Here is a 13,229-nt window from a genome sequence, read left to right on the forward strand (position 1 = left end):
TCATACTGAGAAATTAAAATACCGTCACAGATTTTGGATAAGAGTCTCAAAAAAAGTTATGGCATCATACCTGGGACTTATCGCACTGAAGATGGATGAAAATGTGTTTTTCCCCCATAATCAGGCTTTAATATCTGTGAAGTGTTCAGCTGATTTGCTCCATTTTAAAGTCTATTACGTGCTTTGCACATGTGAAGCTGTAAACAAAATGTGGGTCCCATCTCCTCTACTGGCCTCCCAAGCTGCTGCTGGAGATCGGACATCCAAATTGGATTAACTTGAGCTGAGGTTTGAAAGTCTGTGCTCACACTTTCAGAAGTGTAGCTCACAGACTTTGCCCCCTAAAAAATTAAAAAATAATCACTCATAAAATATAAAAAATAAATTCTTATAAACTTTCCTTTGAAGAAGGCCATTTTCCCTGGATTTCGGGTTTTTTTTTTTTTTTTTGAGAGATGGTAAGGTGATGAACAGTCCTCATGAATTCTTAAACAAGTGATCTGCTTTCCCCTCAACTATTTTACACAGAAATCTGACACTAAATATACTTATTAAGGTGACTAATTTCTAACAGATGGCATTTACACAGTGTATCTGCTGTGGTGTTTGTGGGAAACTGCTGAACCGCATTTTCTCCATTTGAATCATTCGTTTTCTTTATCTTAATGAGGAAATGGATTTAATTGACTGCAATTTACTTTAAATGAATTCCAAAACGTGCCTGACCCTGTCCTAACCCCACAGCCCAGCTCATTCCTGTTGGATTTAGATGTGCTGTAACCCAGCATTCCAGTCAGAGCACTCCTCAGTGAGTTCCAAAAGATGAAAAAGCAAAGTCATCCCTCACAGGGAGCGCTACATTGTTTTCTGCTATTGTTGCAGCTGATTCTAGGGTTTACTGGCAAGAGAATTAATTGCCTCATCTTCCCAAATTTTGCTTAACCTGTCAGCCAGATGACATTTTTAAGCTGCGACATGTTGCCAGATTTCGCAATTTTCCCACATCGCTTTCCAGAGGCGTGAAAGGGGCGATTTGGGGGCTGATGTAATGGGCTGAGTCTGATTGCGTGAATTATCAGCTCTGAGCTATAGTTTTATTTTTCTTCTACAATTCAAACACGGATTTGGTGTTATATTAGGCAGTTCGCCTACATCAGATTGAAAGCAGCGACATCATGTTTTCTTTTCCCTACAAGGACAGCGGTGATGAAAGGCTGCTGACCCGACAAAGAAAGTAATGATTTCATTTTTGTTGAATGTGTTTTCAACCTGTTGATGTCACCTTACCATTTTTTTCCTCCTCCTTCTTTCTGTAGAGCAAGGCCAAGGAGCTTCCCTTATCAGCCGTCCGTTTCATGGAGGAGCTCGGAGAATGTACTCTAGGGAAGATCTACAAAGGTCATCTGTATCTGCCGGGCATGGACCAGGCCCAGCTTGTGGCCATAAAGACCCTCAAAGACATTTCCAATGCCCAGCAGTGGGCTGACTTCCAGCAAGTAAGAAATGTTTCTAAATTAACCGTTTTTACAACACACATAAAAAAATATATATATATACAATAATGAAGCCGCATCAGTCGTCTTTGTGTAGAGTTGGAAAATGAAATGTACCACTAAAATATCCTATTGCTAAAAACTACATGTGGATGCTTTCTTAGAGGAAAGGCGTCTAGGCCCACAAGATTTCAAGCACGGCTTGTTGTATGTCTATAGAAGGTAGACGCGGTGAAAGATTGGAGACGGCTGAACTGCTCAACTGTAGATGAGTTCTCTGGAAATAGCTCCCAAAATAAACTGTAACTTGGTGGAAGGTTGTCCAGATAAATTTAGATGTGACGGCGGATTGAGGCAGTCGGCATGTGTAAGACGTAATCCTCACTTTCCGTTTACAGAAAGTGAGGCAGACCTGAACTGTGCCCACATTTTAAAGTGGTACTGCCATCGACTCAATTTCAAAAGTGATCAATGAGCCGTTGTGAAACCAGCTTGGGTGATCTTCTTATAATCACCTGTCAAAGCCACACAGTTTCAGACTCAGTTTCTCCATTAAACTCCCACATCTTTTGTAAATATCCACTTTTCCAGTAAATGTTGAAATCAACCTGCCAGCCACCTTTTTTTGTTTGTTTGTTTCTTTGAAATTCACCGTTATTTATCCAACTTCATCAAAGGAGGCCGCAGTGCTGACCGAGCTTCAGCACCCCAACTTGGTGTGCCTGGTGGGTGTGGTTACCCAGGAGCAGCCGGTCTGCATGCTGTTTGAGTTTCTGCCCCAAGGTGACCTCCACGAGTTCCTCATCATGCGTTCGCCACACTCAGACGTCGGCTGTAGCAGCGATGAGGACGGCACGGTGAAATCCAGCCTGGATCATGGAGATTTTCTGCATATGGCCATACAGGTAGGATCTAAAAACATCCTCGTAGTTGGCTACAAGCGTAGTGGAAGAAGTACTGTTGTGCCTTCCATTTAAACATGAACCATTTACATGAAATGTTGATGATGATCTTAATCGCTCATGTAGAAACTTTGAATTAAAATCAGTGTTTTAATGTCTACCTTTCACTGCTCCTTCAAACATCTTCTAAATATTGTGAACCAGGTGGCTGCTGGGATGGAGTACTTGGCCAGCCACTTCTGCGTTCACAAGGACCTCGCAGCTCGGAACATTTTGGTAGGCGAGCAGCTCCACGTCAAGATTTCTGACCTGGGTCTCTCCAGAGAGATCTACTCCTCAGACTACTACTGCCTCCAGCCTAAAATTGTGCTGCCCATCCGCTGGATGCCCCCTGAGGCCGTCGCTTCGGGAAAGTTCACCACAGACTCGGACATCTGGTCGTTTGGAGTTGTGCTGTGGGAGGTCTTCAGCTACGGGCTACAGCCCTACTATGGTTTCTCGAACCAGGAAGTGATGGAGATGGTGAGAAAGAGGCAGCTGCTGCCCTGCCCCGAAGACTGCCCACCAAGGTATGTTGCAATTACCGGTGCAATATGAGAAGTATACAAGAAGATAGTGCATCCAGCTAATGGTGAAACTCAAGTGTGCAAGTGTCTTTATTGGACTCTGGTATTAGGGTTAGTTTAGTGTATTCAATTCAAATAGAGTTTTAGAAGCAGTCTGATTGTTGCTGTTTGTGGTAATGAAATAACTCTGTTGGCTTTTAGGTTTTATGGTCTGATGACAGAGTGCTGGCAGGAAGGACCAGCACGTCGGCCGCGCTTCAAGGATATTCACGCCCGCCTGCGAGCTTGGGAGGGGTTGTCGTCCCACGCCAGCTCCAGCACGCCCTCTGGAGGAGGAGGCAACGCCACCACTCAGACCACCTCGCTCAGCGCCAGCCCCGTCAGCAACCTTAGCAACCCACGCTATGCTGCCGCCGCCGCCGCGGGGTACCTCTACCCAGCCCAGGCTATTCCCGCGCCGGGACAGATGGGTGCAGTTCCAGCATGGACGCCCATGGCCGTGACCCAAACCCACCAGCGCTTTATCCCAGTCAACGGATACCCAATCCCGCCAGGATACGCAGCATTCCCAGCTCACTTTGCACCCCCAGCTCCGCCTACTAGGGTAATCCAGCACCACCTGCCCCCTCCAAAAAGCCGCTCCCCCAGCAGCGCTAGCGGCTCCACCAGCACGGGTCACGTCAGCGGCGTGCCCTCCACTACGGGCTCCAACCATGACGCCAACACGCCGCTGCTGTCCCACTGCATCATGCCGGGGAGCGGCGGAGGGTCGGCTCAGGTGTACGGACAAATCTCCCAGAAGGGGATGGTGGACCACGTGTCTCAGACCTCAGCACTGCTTACCCCTGACTCTGATGTGCTGATGTACAACGACTCAGTCATCACTGCAGACCTGTAAATATTCAACCTCTTTGAGCTTAGATCCCAGAAATGAGACGTTTAGCGCTTCAGCCAGTGGTGCAGCGTCACAGTTCTTCTCTGGTCTTACCGAGACCCAACAGAGATGGAGCGTGCCACACATCTGGGTATCCAAGAAACACTAAGCAGGCTATATAAGCAGCTGTCTGACTCTGTCATGCCTTACTGTTTACAGGAGGCGTACTTACTATCATGGTTTGAAAATGTTATTTTAACCTCTGTGTAAATACAGTACATAGGTCCTGAATGAATGAATGAAATACAAAGATATATATTCAAATGAACTTTTTATTAAGTAAAACACTTTAAAGGTGAAAACATTCTTCCCGTGGCCTTATTCAACAGTTTGTGTTCCAATCAGACAAAAAAAAACTAAACAATTCCCACTCGATGGACTTTTTCCTACAGGATGTCAGGCAGACATGGATATTCATGTGATGACTTTCAGGTGCCTTTTTTTCTAAACTAGTTCATTGGCTTGCTTGTCAACACAAAAAATCAAATATCCAAGGGAGCGCGAATTGAAACGGCGAGTAACTTTATAAAAACGATCAACAGTGGCCTGCTCCAATAAATGATGCCTCCTTGGCCCTCATAAACCAATCAGTAACATTTATGTTAGCATGCATAATTCCCATGCTGCCAACAGCTATGAAAGTACTAATGCAGGTGCTAAGAAGTCCCTTTGAGAATGACAGCTGAATGTGTGTTTTGTTTTTTTTTGTTTTTTTATTTTCCAACTTCATCACGCTGTCTGAGACGTCTGCAACAAGAAGACCGGACACAGTGAAGATGGAAGTTTATCTGATCGGCCTCCCTTTAAGTATCATTTCTTTTCATCATCGCCCCCCCCAGTTTTGTTTCTCCGGGAGACATCGCATCTAACTTCAGAGCTGGCAAGAGGGCCCCCTGCAGATGAACAAAAGACATCACAAAGCACTCGCTTCCTTCCACAGCTAACCCACACCGTTCTCAGGGCAAACACTTCATTCGCCGCATAATTGATTGGATACAGTCTTTTATGTTTTTTCCGAAAGTTTTTCCGGATTTCATTTTGGAGATGGGAAAAAAAAAGCTCAGCACGTGCAGCTTTTAACAGAAAAAGTACAACCTGAAAAAAAAGTCTGACCGTTTTGTCTGTTTCCCAGTGAAGGATGACGAAGTGTGTGTTTGGTGAGTCTCAGTTTCGTAGCCGCACAAACTATGCCTCAGCCATCCACGATGGTTTATGAGAGGCCAAATATGAAGCTTCTTTCATTCCCTCAAAACAAAAGTCAGAAAACCAGCAGTAATGTGTCAAGTCAACAATCTATGGGTGCGAATGTTCCTGAGTGCATGTTTTAACTACAGCAATAACACATCCGGGTTGTTTTTACTGAGGACATGCAGAGAATAAAGTGCATTTCTGAGTTGTAAAGTAAGTGGACACATGTGAAATGTAGCAACAAGAAAAAAGTAGCTGCAAAAATGGCATCACAATCAAATTCAGTTGTCTTTATAAATCCTACTGCTCTTTAGTTTTCCTCAGCATTCAAGTGAGTAGAGGTCAGTAGTGAAGCTGGTTGGCTGTTATTAGCAGCATGAAGGGTGTGCTCTTGTGTCCATGCTATTTGAAATCATTTGAGAGTGTATTTTTCAAATGCCTTTCCTCTCTGTGTGTTTTTGTGATTCTATTTTTCTAAAGCAGAGTGAGCTACCTAAGCATCTTTACCCATGAGCCCCAGCAATGTAAATGATGTACGAATACTAACATAGACTGTATATATAAGCTGGACTTTGCTTCCAGATTTAAAAAAGCAAGGCCAACGCAGTCTGCACTGATGGCCAACAGGGGGCGACTCCCCCAGTCCAGTCCACTTCTCACTTGATTTTTGACATCAGTGAAGCCTTATTTAATACAGGACGTTTCTCATTTTGTTAAGGATGCTGTCACTGACAATTGCTAATAAGGCAGAGAATAGTATAAGGCATGGCTACCGTATAAGTGTACAGAGTCTAATAGAATAAAATAATAAAAGTGAAAATGCTCAAGTGAAGGTTTCAACCATTGGGTGCCGTCATTGTGGCTACAGTCATCTTTTTTTATGTAGTCTATGTACTAATATAGCAGTGCACAAACCACTTGTACACAAGACTGTGAATCTTAATCAAGTTTAGGTATTTTTGTATTTGGCAAAAATTCATTATAGTGCCTTTTTTTTTTGTCTTTTATTGGTAAGAAGAAACAAAAGTATATGTATATTTCAATGCCAGTGTACCCATAACAGGTTTACATGCATATTGATCAAGAGAGGCCTTGGCTTTGTATTTTGTCTGAATATTTTTGCACAGATGTTTTGTATTGCAAAATCATTTATTAAATAATGTTTGGTAAATCCCGCTGCTTCTGTTGTATGATCGATCAGTTTTAAGAATACAGACTTGTAATAGCAATGTGAATCCACTGGGGGCCACCAAATCACCATTTCTGAGAACAGTTTTGAATATCTTTGCCTTGTAATTGCAGTGACCACTGTTGGCCAAGTGGTGGGGCCCTTTAGCTGTTTGATTACTGTAGTCACAACTGGAAACAGTTGGAAATAATAGTCAAAGATGAAAAAATGGCTCCTGTGTAGCCTTTCCGGGTGTGTGTTTGTCTGCTTCACTTCATTTCTTTCAGGCTCAAATTCAGATCTTTCACCTTGAATTGGGAAAAAAAAAAATAAGTGAACCAGAGTGACTGTCATCCAGCATATGAATGTCATAACAGATGTAATGTTCTACATATACAGACATACAGACTGTTTCTGCCAGTAAAGTCATACGAGCATGGAGGACATTCCAGGAGAAAGGAGGCTACTCTATGTCGACTGCACAAGATTGTTATTCCATCAGCAGGAGCAGTATCTGCCAGAGCTACAAACTGACCTCCAGCAGGCCGCTGGTGTTGATGTCTCTGACCAGATAATCAGAAACAGACTTATGAAGGCCAGACATCATCTAGTGGGCCCTTTGCTCACTGCTGGCACAGAGGAGTCTGATTAGCATTTGCCTCAGAATACCTGAATTAGCAGGTCCACATCTATTGCTTTTTACAGATGAGAGCAGGTTCACCCTGAGCACATGTGACATACATGAAAGAGCTTGGAGAAGTTGTGGAGGATGTTATGCTGCCTGTAACATTGTTCAGCATAACCGGTTTGCTGGTGGGTCAGTGATGGTCTGTGGAGGCATATTCATGACCTCAACAGGCTCAACCTAGACAACAGGACTCTGAATGCCATTAGGTACCAGGATCAATTGATATCATTGACACTTCACACTTACCTAACCTAAATGTTCTAGAACACCTCTAGGACGTTATGTTTCTGTCCATTCAACGCTGCCAGGTTCAACCTGAGAGCTCAGCTCTGATCTAGGTGTTTTGCTTCATTGCCTTTAAAGGCCTGAAAGGGTTAATGAACTCATGGACCAGAAAATGCTATCAGAATATTTAGTAATGTTCTTCCCTTTTGCAGAGATAAAATATAATTACCAACAAACTAAATAAGTATTCTGTCATTTGAATGAACTAGTCATGCAAAAAACAAACCAAAACTGAAGCTCCATTTTGCAGTGCAGGTGTCCTTTCTTCCCCCTGTCAAGCATGAGCCTGCGAGTGTTCGCGGGAAAAGAGAAGACAGTCGGTCATTAGCAGCAATGCAGACTTTCAGACTGCTCAAAACATTTTCTGCTGCCGGTCTGGAACAGTTTGTTTTGTGATTGTGTTCTGTGAGCAGCGGTAGCACAGCAGTAAACCCTCACGACTCCTACATCAGACACTCCGCGCTCTGACACCATTTAATGTAATTTCTCCCAAGGCATCAACCAAAACCATTTGCTACGCATGCAAGTGCAACCAAAGAGAGGAGTGCACAGGAAACAGAAGAGAAGAAAGGAGGCATCTGTATTTGATAGAAACCAACATCTGCGCTGATGGGAGATGCCAGCATCGTGTCATCCAGAAAACCAATTTGTACATCCAGTACTGATACACCATGTGCTTGCTGACTGAGCAACTGATGTTGCTATCAAATGCACCCTTTTTAATTCCTAGTCCTTTAATAAAATCCTGTTTACTAGCTTCTGGGTGACTATATTATAGGTGCAAGCAATGGTTATTTTCCATCCATTAGTTTTTTGGGGAAGTTTGCAGCTAATTGTCAGGAAGTTCAATCAACATTTGCCGTAGGGCAGAGTACCATGTGGACATGTGACCGTTCTTGCTAACATTCATGGGTGATTTAGAATCATGGTTCAGAAACATAAAATATCAAAATGAAAATAATGTTCTATTGGGCAGACTTTTCCTACCTAATACTCAAATGTAACCTTCTTATGGAGTGTTGAATTTTACCTCACAAGCTGATTAGGAAAAAAAACCCCTAATCAGTCAACCTTCAATTTGAATCTTTTCACCGTCTTTTCTTTCCTTAAATTCTAAAAAGCTGTTTAATATTGTGTCTGAATGAACTTTATTTTGGCCATTTGTGGGAAGGCAAAACAATATCAAAATATGAGAAATCTGCAGCCAGATTTCTGGCCATCTGTTGAATTCAGTCTATTATTCACTATTTTTTAAGCTTCTTTGTGATTCTTGAGGAAAACATCTGGATATTTAGGTGCTAAATATTCCACATCTTCATTAGCTTTTCTAGAAAGAAGCTGCTGTTTGGTGAACGTAAGAAGCATTTTAATTGCAAACAGCAGCGTGCTTTGGCAAAAACACTGCTATAAGATGAACTGAGCCGCAGAGTCATATGAGAGATCTGACACTAGGGGGCGGACCTCTTGCATATTAACACATAGTAATATCACATAATTAGTAAGATCAGTTATACTCTCCACCCAGCTGACAATCTCGGGACATGCTGTCTTATTTTAACCGTCTGGTCCCAGTGCAGGGCTCTAATCTATTGTATGAACTGGGACTGACACCTATTTGGTGCAAAACTGCTGTAATGGCACCGACTGTAGGGAAACTGCCATTTTTGGCCCTTCTGTACTGGCTTAAGTTTTCAGCTCTGGAGGTTAGGGTTAGGGTTAGGGTTAGGGATACAGGCAAAGTGCAGTGAATGGCTCTTGAGGTAATGTCTGGCTTAACAGCATTGCAGCAGAGAGATCAAGGTGTATCTGCTTTACCATAAGATTCCTATGGAGACAGCATGTAAACAGTGAGTCAAGAGGGCCTTTTATTTTTCTTTTGGTTTTCCAGGATGGAATCTAGCATCATCTCATCGCACTGGGAGGGTCAAGATGAGAGAGTAAAGGGATAGGTGTGTTCAAACTACTCATTTAACCACCACTGCAATTGTATGTCCATGAAGCTATCTACCTTGCTGTTAGTAACATCATCTGAAGCACTCACTGTTCAGGTTAAAATGATTCAGTCATTTTAAAAATAAACAGTCCTTATTGTGATACAGATACTCATATACAGTCCCGATCAAAAGTTTAAGACCACTTGAAAAATGGTTAAAAAAAAAATCATATTTTGCATTGTTGGATCTTAACAAGGTTCCAAGTAGAGCTTCAACATGCCACAAGAAGAAATGGGAGTGAGACAAAACATTTTGATCAGGACTGTATCTTGAGATTGAAGGTGCAGGCATTAATTAAAATTTGCCTCTGCTGCACATGAATGCCAAAGACTTTTTATATCCTCCGCCTTTGGCGTGCTATGTCTGTGTTTGATCTTTAGCCACATACATAAAGTGTGATTAGGCAGAATGGAGAAGTCCATCTTTGTCAGTTGGGACAAAGATGGGAGCTTACAGAAACCTCCCGCTATGTATTTTTATTGGTTTAACTCTAAGTTTATGAGAATATATAATTAATATTTTGTTATATAATATAATTACACACTAATCAATCTGTAGGATGAAGTATATCTGTAGGTACAACACCCTTTCATCTATCATATAATCTCAAGAAACAACTAACTGTATCTTGAGTTATAAACATAATAGTCTGGTCATTGATGCAGTCTGGGTGACTGGGCACTTAAATGAATCAGCCAGTCTCCAGATACTGTTTTCTGCTTTAAAGTGTGTTTTCCTTTTTTAAATGTTGGTTCCTCTTCTGATGATGCTTCTGGTGTTTCTGCTCTCCTCGTTATTCCCTGTCTTGAGTTCCTCTGTGCATAAGTAGATTTGTCAATCCATGTTCCCCTGTCCGGTTTAGTACTAGTCTTGGCGTACTAGTCCCGCTTTACTTTTTCCTCCTGTGCCTTGTTTTAGTTTCACTTCTGGTTTTTACCCCTCCTTTTTATTCAATCTTTGTTGTCTCGTCACCTTTGCCCTGCTCCAAGCTGTTTTTTTGTTTGTGCTCCCTGTGTGTTGTTCCTCATGCTTGGTTTCTGGATTCCTGTTTAAAGTTTATTACCTCGCCTGCCTCAGCATTTTAGGGCTTGGGTCCTCCCCATCGTGTGTACTTATATCATTGATTGTTCACAGTCCAAATGTAATGTTCCATCCATTCATTCGCTTCCGCTTATCCTTTTCAGGGTCGCGGGGGGCGCTGGAGCCTATCCCAGCTGTCATAGGGCGAGGGGCGGGGTACACCCTGGACAGGTCACCAGTCTGTCGCAGGGCCAACACACAGGGACAGACAACCATTCGCGCACACATTCACTCGCACATTCAAACCTAGTGGCAATTTGGATTATCCAATTAACCTATCCCCACAAGTTGCATGTCTTTGGACGGTGGGAGGAAGCCAGAGTACCCGGAGTGAACCCACGTAAACACGGGGAGAACATGCAAACTCCACACAGAACTCAGGACCTTCTTGCTGTGCGGCAACAGTGCTAACCACCGTGCCACCGTGGTGCCCCTTAAAATGTAATGTTATTTAGTTTTAATCACACAATCTTGCTATGTCCCTCCTCGGTAATCAAGACAATGATTGAGGCAGGACTTACGGCACAGGACTTTGAGAGCATGCAATTACCTTTCCCAGGTTATTTATTTATTTATTGTAGCAAAAAAAATTCATGCTGTTTTTCCACTTATTTGTTCTAGTAATGACATGATAATCATCTCTACACCTTTAGTTTACACTTAAAATGTTTTGAGTAAGTATGATTGTTTGGTCAAACCAAAAATAAAAAATAAAAATAAATAAATAATGAGATTTAAATGACTAAGGTAGACCAAGTGGATAATTAAACTAGGTGTGTATTAAATGCTACGCTTAGATTTAGTGAAGAAACATCTGTTAGAGGTTAAGCCACATACTGTACCTGCTTAGAAGATCTGGCTGTAAGTCCTCAGTGATGAAAGTGATGGTAAAGACTTCAATCAACAAAGCATTTATAACTAAGAGATATTTTAGAAAGTTACGTTCATATAAAAAAATCATCAGTCTTGAATATCTCGTAGCTGGCCGTAGCTTTAATAAAAAGTTGGAAAAGGGTGATACAGATTCCAGATTGTAGGTGACACTGCAAGAAAGGCTGGAATAAAACTCATCCACTTTGGTGGGGAAAGACGCCTCACCTATAAAAATTCAGTATCAGTGGGCGATCGTGGCTCAAGAGTTGGGAGTTCGCCTTGTAATCGGAAGGTTGCTGGTTCGAGCCCCGGCTTGGACAGTCTTGGTCGTTGTGTCCTTGGGCAAGACACTTCACCCGTTGCCTACTGGTGGTGGTCAGAGGGCCCGGTGGCGCCAGTGTCCGGCAGCCTCGCCTCTGTCAGTGCGCCCCAGCGTGGCTGTGGCTACAATGTAGCTTGCCATCACCAGTGTGTGAATGTATGTGTGAATGAGTGGGTGACTGGATGTGTAAAGCGCTTTGGGGTCCTTAGGGACTAGTAAAGTGCTATATAAATACAGGCCATTTACCATTTACTGAATAAATATCCCGGACAAATGTATATGTATATGTATATGTTGACTTGATCAAAGCATGTCTAAACTGAATCAGCACAAACCGTTTCTACTAAGATCCGGTCTCTATATGGTCTTCCTCCTTCCTCCTCATATGTGTTGGGTTTTTTTTAATTATCATGTACTGTTTACATGTCAAAGTTCTTCGACATTTTTACATGTGAATGCACGTCTCATCTCCTCTCAGTCTCTTGGCCTACACTCACACCCCTTTTCCTCCTTCTTCTCCTTCTCTCCTCTCCAACTCCACTCAGACTTTCTATCTAATAATCCATCCATCTTTGTGCTCGAATGGAGGGCTAATGCTTTCCATCTGTGTGTATCAGTTGTGGGGCTCCAAGGGCAAGGCCTGCCACTCTTTGCCTATTCACCCCGCCCACCCCTCCCATCTCCACTTCAACTCCTTTCTGACAAAACCCTGTCTGGTTCCACTCAGCCCTGAAGTCTAAGATCCCACTCCACGCTGGGGCCCCTCCTGGCCTGAGGCAGCAGGGGGAGGCTGGTCGGGCCCCTGGATCCTGCAGATTCTGAGTCACTGTGAAACGATTCATTTCTTTCCAAACATGCATAAACATACACGACTATTAATATGCTGATGAGAAGCAAAATAAGAGCTTTTTTTTAAAAAAAAAAAAACTATCTGTAGAGCACAAGCTACATATTCAACTTAATGCTGCACCTTTTCTGCTTTTGCAGACTGGAAAAAAAAACAAAATAACATTTACATATTTAAATATTTACATATTTACATAAGGCAAAGGCATAGAGGTTAATTTGGTAAAGAGATTTTCCAACTTGTTTTAAATCACCCTAATAGGAAAAGAAAAAATGCATTTTGTTGGGCATAAAATTCTATATATAAAACGGATTTTATACATATATGTAAAATGTGTAAAACAGATGATCCAAAAACAATACTGTCCACAGGTGCTGTATGTCTACAGGAAGAAATGACAGCGTTTTTTGTCTAAATCACACTTTTTCTGTCTTCTTCTGGGGCTTCGTGTCTCTGTGATTGTGAATGTGTCAGATGTTATTTTGACTGTGCTCTTATTGAGGGAACAGAATGTTGTGTTCTCAGAATATTTTTACAAACGTGCATGAACAAAATAATTAATCAGTTGTTGTGACTGATGTTAAACTATAACATCAGTGTGTGATAGTTTATATAGTCAGAGACTATTATATTGTCATATTTAAATATATATATATTTTTGTTATTTTATAGTTTTTACACTGCGTATATTATTTATTTGTGTGTCAAATTCATAAGTTAAAATGTCTGTTGTAACAAACTCTTTGAAAAGCACATGTTTAAAAAAATGAAGTTCAGAAATCTTTTTTTCATGCCTAAAGATGAGTACGAATACTTGAGTATGAGTACGAGAAAATCTTGATTGAGGTTGTCATAATTCATGCATGAAAGGGTTTACTGTAAAAAGTAC

At 42.0% G+C, this 13,229-nt stretch overlaps 1 protein-coding gene across 1 annotated transcript in view; it reads left to right on the forward strand.

Moving 5' to 3' along the window:
- Positions 1-6,257, forward strand: part of LOC105940494 (inactive tyrosine-protein kinase transmembrane receptor ROR1) — a 136,379-nt gene extending 130,122 nt beyond the window's left edge. The window contains exons 9-12 of the mRNA XM_024799294.2: positions 1,317-1,496; positions 2,171-2,398; positions 2,600-2,964; positions 3,163-6,257. Coding sequence (XP_024655062.2) covers positions 1,317-1,496; positions 2,171-2,398; positions 2,600-2,964; positions 3,163-3,859 — 1,470 coding nt within the window. The 3' untranslated portion in view covers positions 3,860-6,257. The remainder of the gene's footprint in view (positions 1-1,316; positions 1,497-2,170; positions 2,399-2,599; positions 2,965-3,162) is intronic.
- The last annotated feature ends 6,972 nt before the right edge of the window (positions 6,258-13,229 follow it).

Source organism: Maylandia zebra, linkage group LG17, assembly GCF_041146795.1.
Source record: "Maylandia zebra isolate NMK-2024a linkage group LG17, Mzebra_GT3a, whole genome shotgun sequence".
Taxonomy (NCBI): Eukaryota; Metazoa; Chordata; class Actinopteri; order Cichliformes; family Cichlidae; genus Maylandia; species Maylandia zebra.